The sequence below is a fragment of the Sphaerodactylus townsendi genome, linkage group LG15, assembly GCF_021028975.2.
Source record: "Sphaerodactylus townsendi isolate TG3544 linkage group LG15, MPM_Stown_v2.3, whole genome shotgun sequence".
NCBI lineage: Eukaryota > Metazoa > Chordata > Lepidosauria > Squamata > Sphaerodactylidae > Sphaerodactylus > Sphaerodactylus townsendi.
In genome coordinates this window covers 30,840,561-30,866,409 of record NC_059439.1, presented here as the reverse complement: position 1 = coordinate 30,866,409, position 25,849 = coordinate 30,840,561, and the positions used below count along the sequence as shown (strand labels likewise).

Genomic DNA, 25,849 nt, shown 5'->3' with positions numbered 1-25,849 from the left:
TAAACAGATGCAGAACCTCCAGTGGAGAGTTTTGAGAAGCGTGTTTTGACATCGAATTCAGCATCCTGAATTTTCAATGAAAAGGAAACAAATAAAAAGCATCAAGTTTCCGTCCCACGGGGCCAAAAAAAGACAAGAAGCAGAGGCATATGAATAATGCCAGACAAAATCTCCCAAAGCAGGACGGAATTTAGTGGGATTTCTAGCAGTCAGTGCGGAGTGTATGGCTTGGTCCCATAACCTAGTAACAGCAAAATAAGCTACACCATTTAAGTCTTTATAAATGAGGCTATAATTTTTTTAAAGGCGTACAGGTCACAGAATTCAGATGTCCTAGCACCAAGTCCGATTCCCCTGTACCGGAGGGCAGAATTTGTGTTTTGTGTTTTTAAACCACGGACCGCACGGCCCTGTGCATATATCAATGGGTGGCAGGCAGTGTGTGACGGATAAGTAAACGAGAGAGATAAAAAAAGGCACGCAGGCTGGTGTGTAGGCAGATGGGTGTAGTCAGCAGAGAGAAAAAATAGTATAACTCGAGAGAGAGAAGGGGACAGGAACGAATGCTGCCACTGACATGTTAATTCCTTTTCTTCATTCTGCTGATTACCTGGCCTCTTTCTAGCTTCCCTGGGGACTCTGGAATTTGACATCCTTTATGATCCCGAAGGCTGCACTCTCAACTGTACCATCCTACGGGCCAAGGTAACGGTATCCCTTGATCTCAAAAGCCTGGTTCTGCCCGCTAAAAGCGGGCGAAGACTGTCCCCGGCCCCGCTGATGTCTTTTTCCAGCCAGACCCGCAGACTTTTTTTTTTAGCATCGCCTGTGAGGCTCACACAAGTAAAGGGACATGATTTAATAAAAAAGAGGCCACACGGGGATGGGGAAATCTCATTACGGAGCCAGCGTTGCTCATTTCAGTCTGCTCTTCTTCTGCAATCAGCCCATCCCTTTCTTCTGTCCTTTGGTGTGTTTGTGTGTGTGCGTACGGCAAGCCCCTGAGACAGACTCTCTCAAAGACCCTGCCACTCTCACGCACATACACACACACACCCCCCGCAACTTGGCCTTCAGCTGCCTGTGTTTGCACAACCCCTACCCTGGCATACATGCCAACAAACACAAACCCCTTCTTCCTTCCCAGTTGGTGGGCTTGCAGCATCTTCAAGCACTTCGGCGACGCGCCAGGCGACCGGGGATCCGCAGGCATCTGGGGTTGCCACGGCAACAGAGGAGGGAGGGGGGGAGCCAGGGAAACAATGCGGCAGCTCAGAAAACACAGCAAAAGTCAGTCTGGCCCTCCACGGGAGCCGTCTCTCCCCACAACCTCCTTGCTCTTTCTTACACTTTCTAAGTGACCCATTCATCCCAACCTGTAGATGTCCCTGCGGGGCTTCCATACAAACTGTGCCAGGTCTGTGCACATGAAAGGTTTCAGGCTTGCTGGGGTTCTTTTTGTTGGGGGGTGGTTTTTTGTGTTTTTTTGGATGAGTGCTGGAAGTGTCTTTCCCCTTCTGGCAATTCTGCAACGATTTCAAACTAGTTAGACGTTTTGGCAGCTATTCCAAGCATCCCAAGAGGACCGGCATTAAAGAGAATAGCACAAGCAGTACCAGGATTCAGCATAATTTATTTTTTCGCTTGGAGTGATGTACGACTTGTATTCCCATCAAAGGCAAACAGTGCAAAGGTACTTTTGGAAGAGTTTATTGAAGGCGACATCCTTCCAAAGACCGTGTAGGGCAACGATGGCGAACCTTTTCGAGACCGAGTGCCCAAATTGCAACCCAAAACCCACTTGATGTTTTATCACAAAGGTGCCCAACACAGCAATTCTAACTCTGAATACTGAGGAGGTTTTAGTTTAGAAAAATGGCTCCAAAGCGTGTGCAGGTTACTCGGGGAGCAAGCTTGGTTGTGATAGTCAAGTGGCTCTGCTTTGAAGCAACCGGGTCACAACTCTTTTCCAACGGGTGAATCACGACCCTAGCAGCAACCGACCTTACTCCCTGGTAAAGGATTGTGCTTTAGTTCTTCACATGAAAATCAGTGGGGTTTAACAGCGCTTAACAGGGTTACCTACACTGCTTCCCCAAAACCAGTTCTGAGGGTTTTAAAGCTAATAATCGAGCCCACGGCCCAGGCCAACCTATAGATGTGGGGGGGCACTGCTGTGCACGCGTTACTTACAAAGAAGAGGGCTCTATTTCCACCTCTTGGCACCTGCGTTAAGGTTCGCCACCACTGGTGTAGAAGCAAGCTGGTCGCGTAAAAAAAAATCATATTTCACTAAACTATATAATATTTTCCAAAAGGTCTCCTCTGTTTTCTGTTTGCTGGCACCTAATGGGGAGCAATAGACTGAAGGTAGATAAGACGAATTACTTTTTCACGCCACGAGTAATTGCTTGCGGAACTCACTGCCACAGGATGGCCACTAATTGACATTGAAAGGAGATTAGTCAAATTCTAATCTCCTGCGTTCTTGTGCCTCATTCAGTCAAAAAAAAAAGAACCATAAAGCAACCAAAAGAAATTAAAAATGTCACTGACAATACCACAACCGACAGGAAAATAATAAAACTGTCAGTGAGTGCCATAAGCAAGAAAGGCAGCCGGAATCAAACAATAAAGAACTAGATAATTTATTGTCGGCAAGGTCAAAACCCACTGGGACAATAGCTTTTGGATATCTGGTCAAGAAGGCAATTGGGGAGAGTGTTCTAGAACCTGTGTGTCATTGCCCAGAACAGCCTGCCTAGATCATATATGCATCCAGAGGAAGATACCTTCACATTCCCTCCCAGGAACGCCTATGTAACTGCTCTCGGAATCAAACCGAAACTGCCCGACACATCCTACTGCATTGTACTAAACATAAAGCGCAGAGAAGACAATATATAGAACCCCATATTTACAGCCTTCCACCTACTTTAGATTTAGGAATGGCGAGACTGCTTCTGAACAATGGCGTATTTGCTCAGGGGACAGAGGGTGCCCTCTCTGTCCCCGGGTGCCACTGATCTGGTCACGCAGAGGGGAGTAAAATCAGCCTCCGCTTCTGGCAATCTCTCAGCCCATGTATCATTCCAGAGCATGGGGGGTGCCAAGGAATCAGAGGACACCCCCCCCAAGTCTCACCCTCATTCCCGGGTTACCGGCTCCCAAGCCCTCCCCGGCTGCCAGCTTCTCAACCAGCGTCAGTAGTTCTGCCCTCCCTCTGGGAGGGGCAGAAGCAACTGAAGGTCTGTTGGAGCCTTTGCTTTTAAAAGTTTAAGCTAGCAGTAAGGACCGCCCAGAGGGGAGGGCAGAAGAGAACTGTTATTTCCGAGCTGCCGAACTCGAGTTGGCAGCCAGGAGGGGCAGAGCTCAGGCTGGTGCCAGGGTGGGCTCCCCCCAGAGCAGTGAGGGGGGGCCTTGCGAGAAAGGATATCTCCAGGCACCATTTTCCCCTGGTACGTCTCTGCGTCTAAATGATACTAGCAAAAGACGGACCGAAGATGTTGCTGGATTCCTTGTTTCACTCTTGCCTGCCGTATTTTAACTGAGCTCTTGATGTAAATTTTTATTTTATGCCCTTAAAGGTCTGTGTGTGGATGTATATAACCACACACAATCTCAGATGGGAGTGAGACACAGATCAGGGCCTTTATGGAGATTCCAAGCACACAGGTAGGTTCATATGAAGATATGTGACGACCAACGTAATTGGCAAATCAATCTCCTTTCTTCATTCTGCTTGACAGGACAGGCTACCTGACATTTCACCAACAAAAGTTAAGACGTAAGCCGTCAATAAAGAATCAATTGTTGTACTCTGCTCCCCAAAGGCCGATCTAAGGTATCGTGGGAAAGCAACTGAACTGAATTAACGCATGGGACAGACCATGTCTTACACACGCACATTGCTAAAAAGTCTGCCATGACATTCTGATTCGCACCGGGGTTTTCATGTTGATTCCTACCTCCGTGTAGGAGATTTGTAACGTCCTCCAGACAGAGTCACTAATGAAAAAATGTCCACCGGGGAAGGTGTGGGATGTGTTTAGGGTTTTAATGAAGTGCACCAGGGTGGGAAATGCTTCGTTTGGAGAGGAAGGAAATGATTGCGGCGTCTTTCTCTTCTCAGGGGTTGAAGCCGATGGATTTTAACGGTCTGGCCGATCCCTACGTGAAACTCCACCTGTTGCCAGGGGCCTGCAAGGTAACGTGCCCCCTCCCTATTGCTTCTCGGTCTCTGAGCTTAACACAATCCAACATGAGCGTGGAATATCCAACAAATCCTCCTCAGGGGGGCTGGACTTGTCAACATTGGTCTGCATCCCTGTAGAATACGAATAGGGCAGTGTTTCCAAAGCAGAGAGGACGGACCTCACAGGGATGCTCAGAGTCCAGGGGAACAAATATTTTGCTGGTCTTCTTGGTAATAGCAAGTCCTATGTATACTTGTGATTCAGGATCTCCCCACCGGAGCTGCCTAAAAAAGAGGTTGCACACTCTCTCCATTGGTTCTGGTGTGTGTTTCCGGCTCTGCGTGCCGGTCTGGTGTGATCTTGGTTCCTAACGTTTTGCCTGCATCTGTGGTTGGCATCTTCAGAGGTGTATCTTAGGCCGTTTCCCCACTTTTAAAATGACGCTTAATTTTAAGCCTTGCCCTAGGGACCTTTTAGCGCTGCAGGGTCGTGTTCCCGCGTGGCTTCCCCATCGCCTCACCAGCTCCAGCGGGGTCAGTCATCAAAGGCCGCTTTGAGTACGCTTTGAGGCTTAAGCAAGTTAAGCAGGTGAGTCGAGAGGCTGCTGTATTGTTGTCGCTCTGTAGTGGGCAGTGCAGGTGGACTCCGCGCTACTCAGCGAGAGTAGCGCGCAGCAAACGGTGAGTGGGGAAAGGGCCACAGATACAGTGTGTAACAGACTTCCCTCTGTGATACACCTCGGAAGACGCCAGCCGCAGATGCAGGCGAAACGTTAGGAGCAAGATCCACCAGACCACGGTCATACAGCCCGGAAAACCCATCAATCACAATCACAATAACCTTTATTGGCATTAGGTATGAGACAGTGGTTATACACTATTATTAACTTATTAAGTTTAAAATCATATGTTACATCTATGGATTTTGCTTTTCAACTTGACAGTTCATTAGTAGAAATATAAAATGGATTAAAAGGGTTTAGCCATTCAATTCAAAAACAAATTTGTAAAACAGATACCATTTGACTATATTTAAGATCCAACACCATCGGCACTTCCCGATTTAGTTCTATTTGCTAAAAGGATATATCCACTCCTCAGGCTCTGGAGAATTACTGATTAATTACCACCAAACAACAGGGCAATTAAATTTTCCTAATATTAAAATAGAGTAAATAAATAACATTGAGCCTATACATATGCATTTTATAATAACCCCGAGGTGCCATGGCTGAAGAATATTACTCATTTTATATATAGTTTATGTTTGCATTTATACCGATTTCATCTCAACTTTATGCTCAGGTATCTTTGGTTGAAAATTATCATTTTGAATTTTCAATGCAAAATGTTACATTCATACAGTTACACATCTCTTAGGTACATGACCTTTAACAAGTAGCTGGCCTATCTCCCAAGCATATCAGGATCATTACTATTTGGTAATTTTACCATTGATATTTTGGACGGTTTTTTACCCCTTATCAATGGTAATAGGGCTTCTCTCTGTGCGTTGTACTTTGGACAATAGTATAAAATGTGATCCAGTTGAATCTGGCCGCGAAAGCCTTCGACTCTCCAGATGGTTGAGAATTAAGATACCTGAGACTGGAGGAGAAATGCGGCAGGGACAGCGGGTGTGTTGAATCGAAGAGGAAAGGGAGAAAAGGCTATGGTAGAAAATAAACAGCGCAGAAGGTGCACGAGTTACCGGGCTCGTTAGGTTTGCGCATCCAGACTCCTCTCTGGAACAACAGCTAGGGACCGGATTACTCTGGTCCTATACCAACTACACTGGCTGCCGATCGAGTACCGGGTCATGTTTAAAGTTTTGGTATTGACCTTTAAAGCCATTCGCGGCCTTGGCCCTGCTTATCTAAGGGACCGTCTCTCCCTATATCCCCCTTCTAGGCCCCCCTCCCACTTCATCGGAGGGGCGGGCCTGTGGTGATCCTCTGGCCCCTGGGCTGATCCGTTATTCTCTACAAGGGCCAGGGCTTTACTTGCTCTTGGCCCCCACCAGGAACAACAGGCTTCCAGGGTGAGATCAGGGCCCTGCGGGACTAATAAAGTTTCCCACAGGGCCTGTAAAGCGGATCTGTTCTTCCGCCAGGCGCTTGGCCAGCCGATGATGTCAACTTTCAGCCATAAAACATTCGGCCTCCCATCGTGGTTCATAAAGGGAATAGAAGCAGCTGAAGCCATCTATAGTTTAATATTTTATGTATTTTAGATAAATTATATATAATAATGATGTTTTAAACTTTTATTGTTGATGGAAACCGCCCGGAGCCTTCGGGGAGGGCGGTATATAAATATAACAAATAAATAAAATAAAATCTGGGTTGGGAAGTTCTGGGAGATTTGGAAGTGGAGCTTGGGGAAGGCAGAATTTGGGGAGGGAAGGCAACTCAGCAGGGTAGAATGCCATCCAAAGCTGCCATTTTCTTCAGGGGGACGGATCTCTATAGTGCGGCCATTAGTTGTAATCCCGAGAGATCTCCAAACCCCGTCTGCAGGTTGGCAGCCCCGGCTCGTATACACAAATGATGAGAAGTCATGCCAGAATGTGGAATCGGCTATCCTAAGATGCACTAATGGCCTTAGAATGGAGAACTTTGTAAAGGGAGAAGACAAACCCAGTCCTGTTGACAGCCGTTGCCCATGAACATCAGCAAGACCAAACTTCCATCATAGGCAATGGGAGAAAATAACAGGTTTACTAACGACTTCATGTCCTGGTTCCGTGGTGGCGAACCTTTGGCACTCCAGATGTTCTGGACTACAATTCCCATCAGCCCCTGCCAGCATGGCCAATTGGCCATGCTGGCAGGGGCTGATGGGAATTGTAGTTCATAACATCTGGAGTGCCAAAGGTTCCCCACCGCTGTCCTGGTTAATTCTGAGCATCTGAAAGCTTTTTTTTACTCAACCGATGTTCCTAATGAGTTTTCCAGGCTGGGTTTGTGCACAGATTGTTTGATTCCAGTGCATTTAAAAAGGAGAGCTTGCCTTGAGAGCCAGCGTGGTGTAGTGGTTAAGAGCAGGTGGATTCTAATCTGGAGAACTGGGTTTGATTCCCCACTCCTCCACCTGAGTGGTAGAGGCTTGTCTGGTGAACCAGAAGTGATTCCGCACTCCTATACTCCTGCTGGGTGACCTTGGGCTAGTCCAGGGGTAGGGAACTTTTAACACTCAAAGAGCCATTTGGACCTGTTTTCCATGGGAAAAGAAAACACTTGGAGCCACAAATAATTTTTGACATTTAAAATAAAGATAACACTATATACATTGGGTTTTCACAGCACCCACTCATTCTAGGGGTGCATGGATCGTCTGCAAGGATTAGAGACCAGCTGCTCGGCCTTGCGGCCGCCCGGAAAACACCAGCCCAGCTCGAACCCGGAGGCGAGGAGAGCCTGCGAGGCAGCTGGCCAACCATGAGCCATTGGTGCGCCCGCCCTGCTGCCTGCGGGGCGGGCAAGGATGAAGCCGGTGGCTCGGCCTCACCGGCCGCCGGGAAAGCGCCCACCCCACTCCAACGGGGGGGGCTGGCGAGGAGGGGAAGCCCTTGGCCTTGTATGAAGCAACCCTTGGGCAGTTGGTGCACACACCCTGCTGCCTGCAGGGCCGGCAAGGATGGGGCCAGCGGCTCTGCTCATGGAGCCACAGTGCAAGGGCAGAAGAGCCGCATGCGGCTCTCGAGCCGCAGGTTCCCTACCCCTGGGCTAGTCACTGTTCTCTTTGAAATCTCTCAGCCCCACCTGCCTCACCAGGTGTCTGTTGTGGGGAGAGGAAGGGAAAGGCCACCTTGTAAGCCACCTTGAGTCTCCTCAGGAGAGAAAGGTGGGATATAAATCCACACTCTTCTTCTTCTTCTCATTGTGAAACAGCCAATGTGGGAATTGTGGTTCCCTTCTGCGCCCCCTCTCCCCCCCAAAAATCTTGGGAACCTACACTCCTGCTGGGTGACCTTGGGCTAATAGTTCTCTCAGAATTCTCTCAGCCCCACCTACTTCACAAGGTGTTTGCTGTGGGGAGAGGAACGGAAAGGAGCTTGTAAGCCACCTTGAGTCTCTTTACAGGAGAGAAAGGTGGGGTATAAATCCAAACTCCTCCTTCTCTTTTTCTTCTTCTTGAAACATTGAGGCAGGGTTCTTGCTTAGAAAGAACGGAGCTGAACTGGTTCTGGGGGGTTTTCCGGGCTGTGTGGCCGTGGTCACACAGCCCGGAAAACCCTCCAGAACCAGTTGAATCCGGCCATGAAAGCCTTCGACAATATAATGGAGCTGAAGCTGGAAAGTTACAAAGCGGGAAGAACCCAGAGCAAATGTATGCACATTCTGTGTCATAACTTCCTGATTCCCAGTTTTGGCCCTGAAAACAAGAGGTCACTGGGATATACTGGTCCGATTCCACCCAACCCTCCTCTTCCCCTCCAGGCCAACAAGCTGAAAACGCGAACCCAGCACAACACCCTCAACCCCGTGTGGAACGAGGCTCTGACATACAACGGGATAACAGCTGAGGACATGGCTCGGAAAACTCTGCGGTGAGAAACCCGCCCTGCTGGAAACGTTAACCCCCTCTATTGCGACGCTCCCGTGACCCGGACACCCTTTTCACCCTTCTCTCTGTCTCTCGCTCCCCAGGATCTCTGTGTGCGACGAGGATAAATTGACTCACAATGAGTTCATTGGAGAGACCCGGGTGCCCTTGAGGCGCCTCCGGCCCAGCCAGAAGAGACACTTCAACCTGTGTTTGGAACGGCAACAACCAGTGAGAATCTGACGACAAAAGAAGGGGTTATGTTATACCCCATCCATCCAAAGTCAGTCATGAACTCTAAGGAGCTACAGTGAAGGGTCTTAAATTCAGGGCCCTGCTTGCCCAGCTATGGCTGTGTTCTAAAAAAGACCACAGCCCCCTGTTCTCCATTGAAGATATTCCCCCTCTCAGTCCAACTGATCTGCTTTCCTGGCTAACATTCCATAAGAGATCCTCCCTCCTGCACAGGTGCAATGGTTGTGAATATTCTATGGCTGTGGTGGCGAACCTTTGGCATTCCAGATGTTCAGGACTACAATTCCCATCAGCCCCTGCCAGCATGGTGGCAGGGGCTGATGGAAATTGTAGTCCATGCACATCCTGGAGTGCTGGTAACCATACTGGCAGGGAGACTGGTGGAAATTGTAGTCCATGGGTGCCAATTGGCCATGCTGGCGGGAGCTGATGGGAATTGTAGTCCATGAACATCTGGGTGCCAGTGGCCATGCTGGCGGGGGGCTGATGGGGAATTGTAGTCCATAACTTGTCTAGATTCTTAATTGGCCATGCAGCTGACTGATGGGAATTGTAGTCCGCAGACACCTGGGTGCCAATTAGCCCACATGCTGGCAGGGGGCTGATGGGAGTATAGTCCACATGAACATCTGGGTACCAATTGGCCATGCTGGCAGGGAGCTGATGGGGTGTAGTCCTTAACATCTGGGTACCAAAGGTTAAATACCACTGTTCTATGGCATAGCATTCAGCCACTTGCCAGGGTAGAGGAAAGGCTCTGAAGCTAACAGGTTTTTAGCTTGGTGCAGAGACTGGCTTTCTCTACCGCCCCGGTATCACAGACTCACCCAATCCAAACGCAACAAGAGAGTAAAATCCTTATTTTCTCTAGCCTGGGGCTCCCAAATTTAACAGAACTTGCCAGAAATCAATTACACTCCCCACACCACAGGAAAATCCCCGATCGTTCTCTCTTCCCTGAAAAGTTCCAGGGCTAGATAGCCCAACAATTCATCTGAAGTCTCTTCCACACAGGCAAATAAATGCAGTATAACCACAGTATAAAACCCGTGTTGGGGGGGGTGGGGGTGGGTACTTCACATGGATCTCACACCTAGCACGAGTCCACTCCCCCAACCCAGATTTGCCAAGCATTTTACTATCTGTGATTCTTTAGTTTTAACGTGGATTGCACATGAAAAGTTCCAGGAATGATACGATCTGAGCAGATTCCTCTCAAGTGAGAGAACACTGGGGATTCTTTAACCCTGACCTTGATATTTACTTTCTTGATGACATACAAGGGCCCGTGCTCCTATAGGGCAACGTCTGCTTTATCCGATCAGATGCAGAGAGGCGAGATCCTCCACTAGGTGTTTAATCTTCAACCAACCACAAGGGTTTCTGTCTGCTTTCCTTCTCTCTGTCCCACCCCAAGCTGCTGAGTCGTTTCTCGTAAGCACATACACACTGGCCCCTCTCATTTCAACGGGAAAAGTGTCATCTAGAGGCATATCTAGGGAAAATGTAACCAGATGCAAAATCTGAGTTTTCCCCCATCCCCCTATGGGCGACTGCCCTCCCCCACCACAACCAAACAACTTTTTTTGCACCAGGTCTTGAAAGTCAGTGTATGGACTTGGGGGGGAAGGAGGAGGAGTGTGGGGCGATTTTCTACCCTAGCAGCCCAGGGACATTTGACCCCATATGTCCCCCTGAGCGGTACGCCTCTGGTGTTACCTTCTCCAAGATCTCTTTTAAGAACAGGGGACTAATTCTTGACAGCAAGTCTAACTCAGAAGTGAGTCCTGTTTTTATTGGTGGGAGCTTACTCACCAGTGAACACGGGCAGCAGTGGCGTGGGAGGTTAAGGCTCATGTATCTAATCCTGGAGGGCTTCGGACGATTCCCAGCTCTGCAGCTGAGCTGTGGGAGGCTTATCTGGGGAATTCAGTTAGCCTGTATACTCCACACGCCAGCTGGGTGACTGTGGGCCCTGAGTCACAGCTTCTCGAGACTCTCGAGATACTCTCTCAGCCCACCCTGCCACAGAGTTGTTTTGTTGTGAGGGGGGGGGGGAGACGGAAGTTATGTAGGGTCTCCTAGGGAGAGGAAGCAGGGGATATAAATCCCACTCTTCTTCTTCTTCTTCTTCCTCTTCTTCTTCCTCTTCTTCTTCTTCTTCTTCTTCATTTGAACCAGTTCTCTCCGGAGACCATCTCCCAACCATCCGCCCCCAACTCAGAAAATATCCACAGCCATTAGTGAACATTAAGATCTTTGGGGTAGCTTTTGGCCAAACTATAGAGATATCCAGCAAACCCACAATCCTATTTATATCAGTGATCATTTTGTACTATTCAACTACAATTTGTTGGCAGTGGTAGAGGCAAGGAGGGGAAGAGGACCATCTGATAAAAAATTATACAACAGGGGCAAGGGGAAAATGGTAATCTGGTTTTGTTTGTGCAATTTTTTTAAAAGGAAATGTGGTTTTGTTTTTTGCAGAATGTATCCTGGTTGGGCAATCCATCTTTTCTCGTTGCAGTTTAATTTAGCTTACCTTGACACTTAATTCTTTCTTGGCTACACAAAGGACAGTACAACAATATTCAGAATGCGCATCCATCATTCTTCACATCTCCATGTTTCTTTTGGGGGGGCGGATTGTTCTGAGAGCCAGCGTGGTGTAGTGGTTAAGAGCAGGTGCACTCTAATCTGGAGAACTGGGTTTGATTCCCCGCTCTGCCACTTGAGCTGTGGAGGTTTATCTGGGGAAACAGATGTGTTTCTGCACTCCAACACACACTGGCTGGGTGACCTTGGGCTAGTCACAGTTCTTCGGAGGTTTCTCAGTCCCACCCACCTCACAGGGTGTTTGTTGTGGTGGGGAATGGACAGAATCGTAAGCCCATTGAATCTCCTTGCAGGAGAGAAAGGGGGGATATCAATCCAAACTCTTCTTTGACGACTCAGGAAAGAATTCTTTTCTGTCTCTCCCAGACCAGCATACACACACACACACTACAACACAGTACTGTCTCGTGCCCTTTCCGAAGAAGTTGCTAATGTTGGCTTAATTCCCTGTTTCTCAACAGCTGGCTTCTCCCTCCTCCATGACAGCTGCGTGGAATTTCCTGCTACCTGAGAGAGGTGAGAGCTTTTCTTCCTCCTACTCCTCATTAAAGGATTATGTAACAGTTAATGCATAATTATATAAGCTGGTTTTCACTCCAGTGTATCCTAAGGGAAGGGTGGGAGTTAAAAGCAACATCCCGTTTGAAAAAAAAAAACATAGGCTAAGATATAGGTTTGACATACCTGCTAGAATAGCTCAATTAACATCACGTCATGATGTTATAACACCGTGGTGGTGAACCTTTGGCACTCCAGATGTCATGGACTACAATTCCCATCAGCCCCTGCCAGCATGGCCAATTGGGAATTGTAGTCCGTGTTTATCTAGATATAGTCCTCCCTACTATATCTCTTTATCCCTTGATGGTGTTATAACATCCCACATGATAGTGTTATAACGGGGGTAGGAACCTAGGCTCTCCAGATGTTCAGGAACTACAATTCCCATCAGCCTCTGTCAGCATGGCCAATTGGCCATGCTGGTAGAAATAGAATGAGACCCTAATTTGTTCCTATTCTAATGTTATAACATCAGGTCATGATGTTATAACATCAGGTCATGATGCTATAACATCTCGTCATGATGTTATAACATCACGTTATGATGTTATTACATCATATGATGGTGTTATAACATCACGTCAGGATGTTATAACATCACATGATGGTGTTATAATATCACATCAGGATGTTATAACATCAAAAGATGGTGTTATAACATCATAACGTGATGTTATAGCATCATGACGAGATGTTATAGCATCATGACCTGATGTTATAACATCATGACCTGATATTATAACACCATCATGTGATGATATAACAGTGGTGGCGAACCTTTGGCACTCCAGATGTTAGGGACTACAATTCCCATCAGCCCCTGCTATTATAACATCACGTCATGATGTTCAAGTTCAAAGACCTTTATTAGGCATTAAAAAAACGTAACATAAAACGAGGAAATCCAAATACAGTTTGAGAAAGTAAAGCAGCGACTCCTATTTCATAAAGTGCATGTTTCAGAGAGAAAGAGGAACCCAGGAGGTTATTTCTTAATAGTGAGAATTTGGCCACTATATGTCGGATTTATGCCGTTTAATAGCATACGTTGTAACACATTATTAGCATACGTTATAACGCCATGGTGTGATGTTATAGCATCATGACCTGATGTTATAACATCATGACTTGATGTTATAACACCAATTAGATCCCACATAAACAATTACACATTTTTCCAAAATAATTTATTGGGCACAATTAATTAATGTTTATAAAATGGAAAACCTGTGGCTTTAAATGCCAGGTGCCAAAATGTTATCACCTTTTAACCTGCAAGTCCTTATCCCAATTCGCAAATGTTGGTTTTGGTTTTTAATAGGGTGGAGAGGCATCTAGTCTATGAAGAATCCTGTTCTTTAAAAAAATAATCAAACAAAAACATTTCACATTCAAGGGCCCTCCCAAATTGTTTATTTACAAAAATTCTATCCCACGATTCTGTCATCAAGACTAAGGCAGATAACAGTTTAAAACACACATACTAAACTCACATTTTAAACCACACCCTTCCGCCCCAGACCCCACAGATCATTAAAACAATTAAAACCAGAGCCGGAGCGCAAAAGCGTAAGAACAATCAAAACATAGTTGTTCCTCCAATCAGAAACAGGTTCTTAGACTGATGTTTCAAATCAGCAGAGCCTGATGGCACTGTTGAAGCAAAGAGGCAACAGCAGGGGAAGTGCAGCCAGTGGACATCTGAGGTCCAAATGTCCCTGAAGCGGGAAGCCATTTAGTCACGTGGGGGGCGGAAAGGAGGGGCTTAGCCAGCAGCAGTGAAAATATACCGGTGGCTTTTGGGATGAGATTCTAGCAAGCTCTGGGCAGAGAAAGCAGGGATCCTGCCCTCCCTCCTCCACTGCAACTTCACTCTTTTTTTCTGCCTCTGCAATGGGAAGGAATTCAAAGAAATGCCTTCTTTTTGGAAAGGGGAAGGGGAGAGGGCGACAGGAGGGAGGGAGGAGAGAGACTGGTGGGTGGGCTTTAGGAGGGCCAGAGCCGGGCAAGCCCTTTCACCAGCCCTTTCACTATCAGAGTTTGTAGGGATGAGCCCCGCGAACTCAGCAGAGCCTCAGAAAGAGCGCAGGAATGCCTGTGCCATCTGTGTCCTTCTGGGCGCACACGCTCACCGTCCCCAGACCCCCGTGAGTCACAGGTCATGAACTACCTGACTCACGGTCACCAGATGTCCCAGACAAAGGGACAAAGGCCTACCCCCCAGATGGATTAGACCCAGGCATGACGTTTCCTCCCATACGTAGGCCACCCCCAGCTGATGTCATGTACTGTACAGTATTCTCCCAGCTCTCCCGCCTCCCGGTCCACCCCTATTGAAACCCTAATAAAAGGTGCCAGGGAGCAGACCACAGCAGAGTTGCCAGATCCACGGATCACACTTCCTGTAGCTCTCCACCGGACAATGCTCGCTGCGTCTCACCTCTTCCCTTGCGACCCTGGCGGGCAACTTCAGAAAGAATGCACCGGCGTGGCACCATGGGGAAAAGCCCGTCCGGGCACCTGGAAAGTTATTAAAAAGATGGGTGCTGGTTGCTTGGGGACCAGGCTAGGGGATCAGGCAGCAGTTAAGAAGCAGGACAGAACCACTGGTAGACAGTGTGGTGGGAATCTGAGTGGGTAGATGAAGGAAGCCATATTGAAGCTGGAAAAGGAAGAAGCGAAGCAGCCACTGACTTAGGAGCTCAAGGACATGAAGTGGAATGAAGAACCGTCAACATTTGCCCGGGAATGCCCTGATATTATGGGGTGCAAGGATTCTTTTGCTGGGTGTGCATTTCAAGCAAAAATGTCCAACCCGTCTCTCCTCTTCCTTACTGTGTAGTTAGAGCCCCCGGCTGGCTGGGCCCTGGAGGCAGGGGCCGCATCTTGCGCCAGCCCTGTGTACATCTGAGGCGCCCGCGGGCTACTGCGTGTCTATCCTCCATGCATGCGCTGTGGATGTGTGTGGCTACTCCGACCCCTACGTAAAAACGTGAGGATTTTATGGATGAACATAAGGTTGCTGGGGGAGCGGGTGGGTAAATGATCAACATAACGTGCCATAAACAACAGTTAACCAGAAGAGGGGGCAGAAGAATTCACCTCGGAGAAGGGAAGAACGAGGGTTGAAGATAGTGCATGGCCAGTTTTTCATCCTTAAAACGTGGGTTTGGAGACATATTTTGAGAGGATCACCTCAGGGGTATCATGTAGGAATTCACAACATTATACAAACTCAGATTGCTTTTTAGGAAGGTTTGTAGTGGGTTGTCTTTACAACAAGGATTCATTTTCTGAAGAGGTCCAGGAGGTATATTTGTTTGCTACATTCTCTGAATACTGAGAAGAAGAGTTTGGATTTATACCCCCTTTTCAGTGGTGGGATCCAAAAATTTTAGTAACAGGTTCCCATGGTGGTGGGATTCAAACAATGGCATAGCGCCAATGGGGCTGGTGGGGCTCAGCGAAGTGGCCAGGCATTTTGGTGAGGGCGTGTAATTTTTCTGTTAGTGTAAAACTCTTACTGTAAAAAAAAGTTCCTAATTTTGGCTGTTCTCTGTCCCATAATTTAAACTCACTATATGAGTCCTATCATCTACTGCCAGCAGAGCAAGCTACTTCTCCTCCCAATTGACTGCCTGTCAAATGCCAATACTTTCAAATACTTAATTTTGTTTCTAGAAATCAAAGAGGAGACTTTCATAAACAAGGAACTTTTACCATATTTCCTAAAACATGTTTTTTGAAACATCCCAACAGGGATAATTATCCTGTTTTCTACTTTGCAGCACAACCAGCCACGCAGGAAACAACAGGGACTTTATGATTTTTGGACCCACAATGGAATTTCTAACAGAAAACAGATTGGTGGTAACCTCGGCACACACAAATGGTGGTAACCCACTCTCGGGAACTGGTGAGAACCTGCTGGATCCCACCTCTGCCTCTTTTTAAGAAAACTGTAAGGAGTCTCAAAACAGTTTACAAACTCCTTCCCTTCCTCTCCCCTCATCAGACACCTTGTGAGGTAGGTGAGGCTGAGAGAGTTCTGAGAGAACTGTGACTGGCCCAAGATCACCCACCAGTCCCTCATGTGTGGGGTGGGAAACTAACCTGTTTCATCAGATTAGAGTCCGCTACTCTTCTGTGGAGAAGCGGGGAATCAAACCCGGTTCTGCAGATTATCCACCTGCTACTTTTTTAGCCCACTGCACCATTGCTTGCAGGTTTCACAATGTGCGTTATGTTTTAATGGCGGCATAAGTTAGTCATAGAATTTTCAAGTTGGTTGGTTGCCTTGATCTCTCATTGGGAAGGAGGGAGACAGGCAGTCTAGACAGACAGACTCATTTTCCGTTTCTTGGCAGGTATCTCAAGCCAGACGAAGAGAAGAAGTCAAAGCACAAAACGACTGTGAAGAAGAAGACGTTGAACCCCGAATACAACGAGGTGAACGAAGGAAAACAGAGACATGTTCTGGAGGGAGGCTGCCTCACACCCCTGCTAGTGTGGCTTCATAAATCCATTTCGTCTTATTATCTATTTTCCTACAGCTAAACATTCTCCATTTAAGAATGCAATGCTCAGTGTTGTTATGTAAATAGCAAAGAACATGCAGATGAGGAAAACCAGCAGTGGAAATGGACAGAACATTAAGATACACATTAACATACAAAATAAACAGGAAAGGTCATATGAATGGCAGACGTGTGGAATTCAGAATATAGGACTTTCTAATATTGCTCTCTCAGCTCTATATTTCCCCCATTTCACAAGTTTTTCTATGAGATTGAGCACACGGATCTTGGTCAGAAATCTCTGGAGATAACAGTCTGGGATTACGACATTGGAAAATCCAACGACTTCATTGGTAAGAAACAGCATAGCTGGTGGAGGGGTGAGTGGGTTATGTGGTGTCTGTGAGACCTCAAAAAGAAACTGGTTTAAGACGTAAACTGGTTTACCGGTAAGTTTCCCTGTTTTCTCTAAGGAACCGGCTAAGACGGGGAACACACACACACACACACACAATATAGCAATCATGGCTTGGGCCTCATCGGTGCCTGCATGAGGGACAGTCTTTAAATCCTACAGAAGTTGCTTTGAGCTCCATAATGGAAATGGGGGGGGGGTGATTATTTTTTTAAGTTCCATAATTTGTGGCAATATGCTGTCCCCAATGTAGAATTCACAGCCTCCTCACCAAATTACAGTTCCCACGATATATATATTTTTGGGGGCGGGGGGTGCAGGAGGGAACCACAATTCCCACATTGGTTGTTTCACCGTAAGAAGAAGAGTGTGGATTTATATCCCACCTTTCTCTCCTGGGGAGACTCAAAGTGGCTGACAAGCTCCTTTCCCTTCCTCTCCCTACAACAGACACCTTGTGAGGTAGGTGGGGCTGAGAGAGTTTGAAGAACTGTGACCAGCAAGAGTGTAGGAGTGCAGAAACACATCTGGTTCACCAGATAAGCCTCTGCCACTCAGGTAGAAGAGTGGGGGATCAAGCCTGGTTCTCCAGATTAGAATCCACCTACTCTTAACTACTACTACACCATGCTGGCTCTCCCATCCATCAGACCTGAGCAAGGGACCTTCGATTCTTGCACACTCACATCCTGAAAATCTTGATGGTCTCCATGGTTGGATTAGAATCAGATCTAACTGTTTGCATCCATTAGTGATCAATGTATTGTCGAAGGCTTTCACGGCCGGAATCACTGGGGTGCTGAGTGGTTTCCGGGCTGTATGGCCGTGTTCTATAACATTCTCTCCCTGGCGTTTACATACCATCTGTGGCATCTTCAGAAGGATCAAGTAGTAGGAATGGAAAGCGAAGTGGGAATTATATATATGCACTGTGAGGTCAGTGTTGAAAACTCTAGAATCAAGGCGGTGACTGATCAGCTCCACGCAGAAACCTGGACAACTATAGACCCAATAGCAACTAAGGAAACAAGGAGCCAGGATGCCGGCCATACAGCCCGGAAACCACACAGCACTTAAAAAAGACCAGGATACTTCTATTCCAAATTTCACCTATTGACCTAGCTCTTCATTGTTACTCCCAGGCTACAGACTTCTTTGTGAATCACATACCAGGCTACTCTATTCAGAGGGCCTCACCTTTTGACCACTCACAGTATATATACTCCCTTGCTCCATTCCTATCAGATCCTCACAGAGATTACCAGCCCTGAATGCAGGCCGAAACTGTCAGGAGAGAATGTTGCTAGAGTGCGACCATGCAGCCTGGAAACCACACCTTTATTTAAGCGATCCCACTTTACTACAGGAAGGAAAATGCAGTTTAGGAAAAAACTACTAGGCACCATTTGGCCTCTTCAATTTTCCCCTTGCAGGAGGGCTCTGGGGCTGGGGCATGGTGAATGCAGACACTGCAGCTCTCTCCCTTCCAGACCCTGACCAACGCCTCGAGCACTGGCACACACTCACCAACGAACTCCCAGAATCCTCCACTTTTGGCCCCTGAGGTGCCATCTTGACTGCCTACGGAACCGCATCTGCCCTCCTTGCCACCTGAACAAAGGAGGCAGCCTGAGTCACTAACACACGAGGGCGTTTGCGGTTTACAGTTCACGATGTTGTGGTGTCCCATTTATATTATGCTGTGGGAGGGGGCTGAAGCGGAGGCCTATCCCCTCCTCGGTGTGGTGTCTTGAGAGGCCAAAGTGGGAGGCGGGAAACCGAGGGAAGAACAGGGTTGAGCCTAAGAGAAGCAAAGACAAGATGGCCGCTGGTACAAAAACGTTGACATCAATGAACAGCCACAAAAAGAAGTATACCTTTCTTTCAGATTTGCCTCTACAACCTTCCCTTTGTCTCACCCAGCTGACAATGGCTCTTGAATCACTCCTTGGTCCTTTTACACCAGTGGTGGCGAACCTTTGGCACGGGTGCCAAAGGTGGCACTCAGAGCTCTCTCTGTGGGCACACACAGACAGAGCCCCCCCCCCCCCAAAAAAACCACACATCTAGGCTGGCCTGGGCCACTGGGCTCGATTATTAGCACATTAAACCACAAGACCTAGTTTTGGGGGGAAACAGTGTAGGTAACCCTGTGCATTACTGATTTTTCATGCAAAGAACTAAAAGCCGCTTTACCTGGGAGTAAGCTTGGTTGCACAGCAGTAATGGCTTGCTACAGGTAAACCCTCTAGGGTGCAGTGATTCTCCCGTTGGAAATGTTGCACAGTTGCTTCAAAGCAAAGCCACCGACTACCACCAAGCTTACTCCAACCGTTTTCCCTAAACTAAGACCTCAGTATTCAGGTTAAATTGCCCGTGTTGGCACTTTGCGATATATAAGTGGGTTTTGGGTTGCAATTTGGGCACTCGGTCTCGAAAAGGTTTGCTATCACTGTTTTACACCAAGTTTTGGCATGAAATTTCAGGTACAGGCTATTTGCTGGCCCATCATCAGGAATTACAGGACGTGGGCACCAAACCTGTGTAAAAGGAAAGCCCTTGCGAGGTATCCAAGATAAATTTTTTTCTTAACAGTCCAACACTCCCTACTATTTCCTTATTGCTGTCTCAATTCCTATCCCTGCTTTCGTTACTCCAAGCGACAGACATATGCAATTAGTATCCTTGAACAATTTCAATTAGCTGCAGCCTTCTGGCTTCCTTTCAAGAAAACTGAAGGGCCTTTCTTCTGGCACACGCCCTCCAAGTAACACAACAGGCTGCAGGCAAGCTTCAGTTCTCTTCCTGACAACCCTTGGAGGCAAAAAGGCCCTCTGCAATAATTCCCACCAATTCTTAACAGGCAAGAAAACGTCATCTCCCCTCCCACCTACCAGTTTAAAAAAAAACAGGGGGGAAATACTGCACTGTTTACCAGGCACCCTTTGTATTTTTTGCCTCGGGAAAGCAGCAGCCGGCAATTTTTGGTAGTCCGGGACGTATGCTTCCAGACGAGGACTGATTCATGATTCTTGTAGCAGTCAGTTCAGGATTTACCCTGGTATATGCTGCTCTATCTGAAAGGTAGTGTATATCTAAATATATAAACCAACAATGGATCTTACTTAGCATTGGTTGTGGGTCCCTGGTGGGTATCCATCACGCCTTGATAGCCAGCTCAGGGCCGGTCCTTCCTGCTGTTCAGCTGGGCAAAGAGGCCAGCCGTAGCCTCAACTTTTAGGGATACTCAGAAAAGGGAAAGCCCTGCTCAGCATGATTCTAAGCATGTATCAGTGATACTTACTCCTCGGTAAGCACACTCAGGATTGGAGCCTTATTATTTATGTTATTTATTTACAATACAAGCTTTACTAGACACGTTCTCCAAAGCAGTTTTCTTTTAGATGAAGATGAAGAAGAAGAAGAAGAAGAAGAAGAAGAAGAAGAAGAAGAAGAAGAAGAAGAAGAAGAAGAAGAAGAAGAAGAAGAAGAAGAGGAGGAGGAGGAGGATTTGGATTTATATCCCCCTTTCTCTCCTGCAGGAGACTCAAAGGGGCTGACAATCTCATTGCCCTTCCCCCCTCACAACAAACATCCTGTGAGGTAGGTGGGGCTGAGAGAGCTCCGAGAAGCTGTGACTAGCCCAAGGTCACCCAGCTGGCGTGTGTGGGAATGTACAGGCTAATCTGAATTCCCCAGATAAGCCCCCACAGCTCAGGCAGCAGAGCTGGGAATCAAACCCGGTTCCTCCAGATTAGATACACAAGCTCTTAACCTCCTACGCCACTGCTGCTGAAGGTTTCCAATCCAAATATAAACAGGCCAGCCCTGCTTAGCTTCTGAAACCTGATGATATCAGGCTAGCCTGAGGCTATCCAAATCAGGGCCTGCTGAGGAATACCATGAGGCCCCTTCCGCACATGCAGAATAACGCACTTTCAATCCACTTTGGAGCTGGATTTTACTGTGCGCAATAGCAAAATCCATTTGCAAACAGTTGTGGAAGTGGATTGAAAGAGCATTATTCTGCATGCACGGAAGAGGCCAGATCTAGGCTGCTGAGGGCAGTGTGTAAACTGAGATTACTCAATGAGCTTCCAGTCTGAGTGGAATTCTGAACTCGTGTTTTCCTAATTGAAACCCAAGAAACTGTCTCTGGACTTCCTGGAGCCCTCCAGTCTGATCTGTCTCTGCTATTTGTCTTGCCCTAAAAAAAAAACAGGATGAAGCTAAACCATCCCTTCAAAGTCTAAACGACCAAAAATTTCTACCACCACACTTCCTTAACCTGTTCCTTGTTCTGGCAGAATTGTGACGCTGACCATACTAAACAATGTGTCCAATATACGAGTCGTTACGCTCTATGTATATCTGTCCATTGATAGAGAGCTCAAATCCTGTCAGGCTACCATCTTTTATGAATTTTCTACTCAACGGTTCCTGTGATTTCATATGTGAGAACGTTGCAAGTTTTTTGAGGCACTATTTGGCCAGGCGCAATCATTGCCTACATAGTAGTGACAGCTAAACTATTTTATGTGTGCAGTTTACAAGGCGTGGTTGTGAATGTGAATGTTCAGTGTTGTTTTAATGTATTTTAATGTCTCAGTTAGTAGATAAATGCCCCTTTTTACTATGTAATTTATAATGCCAATAAAGGCTTTGGAATTGATTGGAATTGATTGTAAATAATGCTGCTGCAAACTTAAGAACAACTCCTTATCCAAATCTCCTGGTGAAGGGGTAGTGGGCCCTGAATCACTGTTTGGACACAGTGGTTAACCAGCTAAAAGTAAACCAATTGAAACTCGGCCCTGAAAATGCTGAGGTAATAATGCTGGCTGGGAAGGCAACTTCGGACAGAGTTCAACTGACCTTTGCTGACTCAGTTACAAGCCTTGGGGTCATACTGGATCCAGCTTTATTACTGGAAAAGCAAGTTAATGCAGCCGCAGAACAGGATTTCTTCCAACTCAGCCTACCTCATAAGATGGCCTTGATACGCCTGACTCGGATCCATGCCACAGCAACACTGAGGCTAGACTACTTCAATGCATTTCACGTCCGTCTCCTTTCCCCTCAAAATCAACTCAGAAATGCCAACTGGTCCAGAATGCTGCAGCTCAACTAGCAGCGGGAGCTAGACAGGATATGCACCTGGACCTGGACTACCTGGACCTGGACTACCTGGACAGGGTATACACCTGGACTACCGATTACCTAGCTCCCATTCTGCAGACACTCTGTTGGTTACTCATTTGTTACTGAGCTCATTCTAAGGTATTGGCTGTCACATATAAAGCCCTTCATAGTTTTGGCCCCTCCTATTTCATAGAATCATAGAGTTGGAAGAGACCCCAAGGGCCATCAAGTCCAACCCCTACAATGCAGGAACACATAATCCAAGCACTCCTGACAGATGGCCATCCAACGTCTCTTTCAAAACCTCCAGAGAAGGAGACTCCACCACACTCTGAGGCAGTGCATTCCCCTGTCGAACAGCCCTCACTGCCCGGAAGTTTTTCCGGATGCTTAGGTGGAATCTCTTTTCCTTCACCTTGAACCCATGACTCCCGGTCCTAGTCTCTGGAGCAGCAGAAAACAAGCTAGCTCCCTCACCAACAACATGACATCCCTTCAAATATCTAAACAGGGCTATCATGTCACCTCTTAACCTTCTCTTCACCAAACGAAACATCCCCAGCTCCCTAAGTCTCTCCTTGAAGGGCATGGATTCCAGACCTTTTACCATTTTGGTTGCCCTTCTCTGGTCTAGCTTGTCAATATCCTTCTTGAATTGCAATGCCCAGAACTGTTCACAATATTCCAGGTGAGGTCTAACCAATGCAGAATAGAGAGGTACAATTACATCCCTCCATCTAGACACTATACTCCTATTGATACAACCAAGAATCGCATTGGCCTTCTTGGCCGCTGCATATTTAGTGGAGAGCTCTCTCCTTATATTCTGCCTGGGTGACAACTGCTTATATCAGTGGCTTTTTCAGACCTGTTGTTCAGCTAGATTACAACATTCCAGGCAGAGGTGGGATCCAGCAGGTTCTCACAGGTTCCCGAGAGTAGGTTACTAATTATTTGTGTGTGCCGAGAGGGGGTTACTAATGGGTGATTTTGCCCCGTGATTTTTGCCTTAGTTATGCCCCTCCTCTCAGCAGTAGCGCGCAGAACATGAAAAAGTCTAGCAGGAGGTGCACCAGCGTGCGTGGTAGCCTGCGTGCATTCGTTTCCTGCCCAAGGACCGGCGCAGCGGCTGCATCCTTGCCACAGCCCTGCCCCGGAATGCCCCGCCCTGGAATGCCTTGCCACACCCCCATTGTGCCCTGCCCAGCCCCTTGGCGCTACGCCACAGTTTGAATCCCACCACCATGGGAACCTGTTACTAAAATTTTTGGATCCCACCACTGATTCCAGGTGCCATGCAGTGTACGTAACAAATATCAGAAAATATCTTCTGACATTCCTACTCAGAATCCCTACTATCATTCCCAGCTGGAAAAACTGTGAAGCCCTGAAATTATAACCACTTCCCTATAGACCCTACTCTCTCGACCTATTCCATATACAAGGACTGGTACGGGAGGGATCTGCTACCCCAAATATGTGTGAGCCTCAAATTACCCGAAGATTCTTCATCCACATTCTCATATTGGAGCAGGCGATCAAGTAGAAAACTAGAGGGAAGAAACAGGCAGAAGCAGAAGAGATTATACTAACTCCAATCCAGTAGTTCTGTTTCTGACAAGAGCGCATTATAAAACTCACAACCCTTTGGAAGGTGCCCCAGCTACTCTCAACATTTCGATCCTTAGTCCTAAATCTTTGAAGACAAGATGAAGGAGAGGGGGGAGCACCCTGCACATGTTCAGAGACACTTTTTCTTTATTTTCGTGCACCTCTTGCTATTTTGGAATCAGAGGCTCATTCCGCACATGCAGAATAATGCACTTTCAAACTGCTTTCAGTGCTCTTTCAAACTGTGCGGAATGGCAACATCCACTTGCAAGTGGTTGTGAAAGTGGTTTGAAAACGCATCATTTTGCGTGTACGGAAGGGGCCAGAGATTCCGGGGCCGGGGCTGGGTGGCTTTGGCCAAACCAAATCCTGTCCCTTCACATCTGCACTGTCCCCCACTCAGCCCTCCCCTCCATTACAGAATTGCTACCTTTTTTTCTGAAAGGGCTCCTGTACTTCGTACTGTTTCCAGCACGAACAAAACAGATCTCTTTTCACCAACTTAAGATGTGAAAGGCTCATTCCACACATGCAGAATAATGAACTTTCAAACTTCTTTCAGTGCTCTTTGAAGCTGTGCGGAATAGCAAAATCCACTTGCAAACAGTTGTGAAAGTGGTTTGAAAACGCATTATTTTGCGTGTGCGGAAGGGGCCAAAGTGAAAGAAAGGCCTGTTGTATTCCTTCTAGTCATGCGCTTGTAAAAGACAGAGGAATCTTGCCGAGGAGAAGAAAGATGGAGAGCCTTCTTCTAATCTATCACTCCGGAACATTTTACAGTTCCAGGCCGCACACCCAGCTCCCCCCCCCCCTCCCCAATTTGCTCCTCCCTTCAGCCCACCTTTTATCACGTGACACTTTCAAAAGTTTCCTCTGTGCTTTTCTCAGCTCTTCTTGGAAGCATTCTTGTTCCTGAGAAGTAACAACAGAGAGTCAGTGAGAGCCAGAAAGCCACCCCACACAATCGGTCTGTTCCAGCCACCGTGCCCCACATAGCCAGTTCCAGGGGGCGAATATAAGGCAAATTGTCAGCAACAGTGAGTTAAGAGCACTTCATATATATTCTTGAGAGGTAGTGTAATATAGTGGAGAACCGGGTTTGATTCCCCACTCCTCCACCTGAGTGGCGGTGGCTTATCTGGTGATGTGTTTCTGCACTCCTACATTCCTGCTGGGTGACCTTGGGCTAGTCACAGTTTTCTCTGAACTCTCTCAGCCCCACCTGCCTCACAAGGTGTTTGTTGTGGCGAGAGGAAGGGAAAGGAGCTTGTAAGGCACCTTGAGTCTCCTTACAGGAGAGAAAGGTGGGATATAAATCCAAATTCTTGTTGTTGTTCTTCCCACAACAGCCCTGGAAGGTAGGCCAACAGCATTCCCTATTTTACACACAAAAGGCCTCTTTACAGCCAACCGTAGGTTGGTGCAGATGCAAAGTTTGGCCTGGGCCAGCATGCCCTTTAAATGAGGCTGTTGTCTACAGATCCCATGAATGTTCTCCAGGGATCTCATCCCACTTGGGTCAGGGGCGCTGCAATCCGATCTTGGCTCTGCTGAGGGCATCAAGCAGTCTGGCTCCAGTGGTTTTAATTCAACTCCAATGTAAACTTGAATGTGCAGTAATAACAACCTTTGGAAATGGCAGAACCGGCAGCGATAAGCTTCTCCATCTTCCCACAACACAGACTTGATACAGTACAGAGCGGAGAGCCCCTTTAACCCAAGAGTGTCCCTTTTGCAGGGGGGGAAGGCACCTGGAATTACAAACTTTTTAACTTGGCACAGACAGATCCCCCGTTTCCTCAGCCTCACCTGCCTCTAAAACACCCACGTTCCTCCTGCTGTTCCCTACCCTCAAAACAACAACAAGAAGAAGGTGCTATGGTTGCCAGGGGTGGCTTGGGAAATCCCTGGAGACGTCAGGGCAAAAGCTGGGGAGGACAGGGAGGTCAGCAGGGGTGTGAGGCCATACAGTCCCCCCCCCCAGCANNC

At 47.3% G+C, this 25,849-nt stretch overlaps 1 protein-coding gene across 1 annotated transcript in view; it reads left to right on the top strand.

Moving 5' to 3' along the window:
* The window catches only part of DOC2A (double C2 domain alpha), a 55,709-nt gene extending 36,548 nt beyond the window's left edge, over positions 1–19,161 (top strand). Inside the window, 11 exon segments of the mRNA XM_048518414.1 lie at positions 626–705; positions 4,133–4,207; positions 8,638–8,747; positions 8,848–8,974; positions 12,076–12,098; positions 12,100–12,130; positions 15,018–15,104; positions 15,106–15,167; positions 16,543–16,625; positions 16,950–17,045; positions 18,541–19,161. Coding sequence (XP_048374371.1) covers positions 626–705; positions 4,133–4,207; positions 8,638–8,747; positions 8,848–8,974; positions 12,076–12,098; positions 12,100–12,130; positions 15,018–15,104; positions 15,106–15,167; positions 16,543–16,625; positions 16,950–17,045; positions 18,541–18,671 — 905 coding nt within the window. The 3' untranslated portion in view covers positions 18,672–19,161.
* The last annotated feature ends 6,688 nt before the right edge of the window (positions 19,162–25,849 follow it).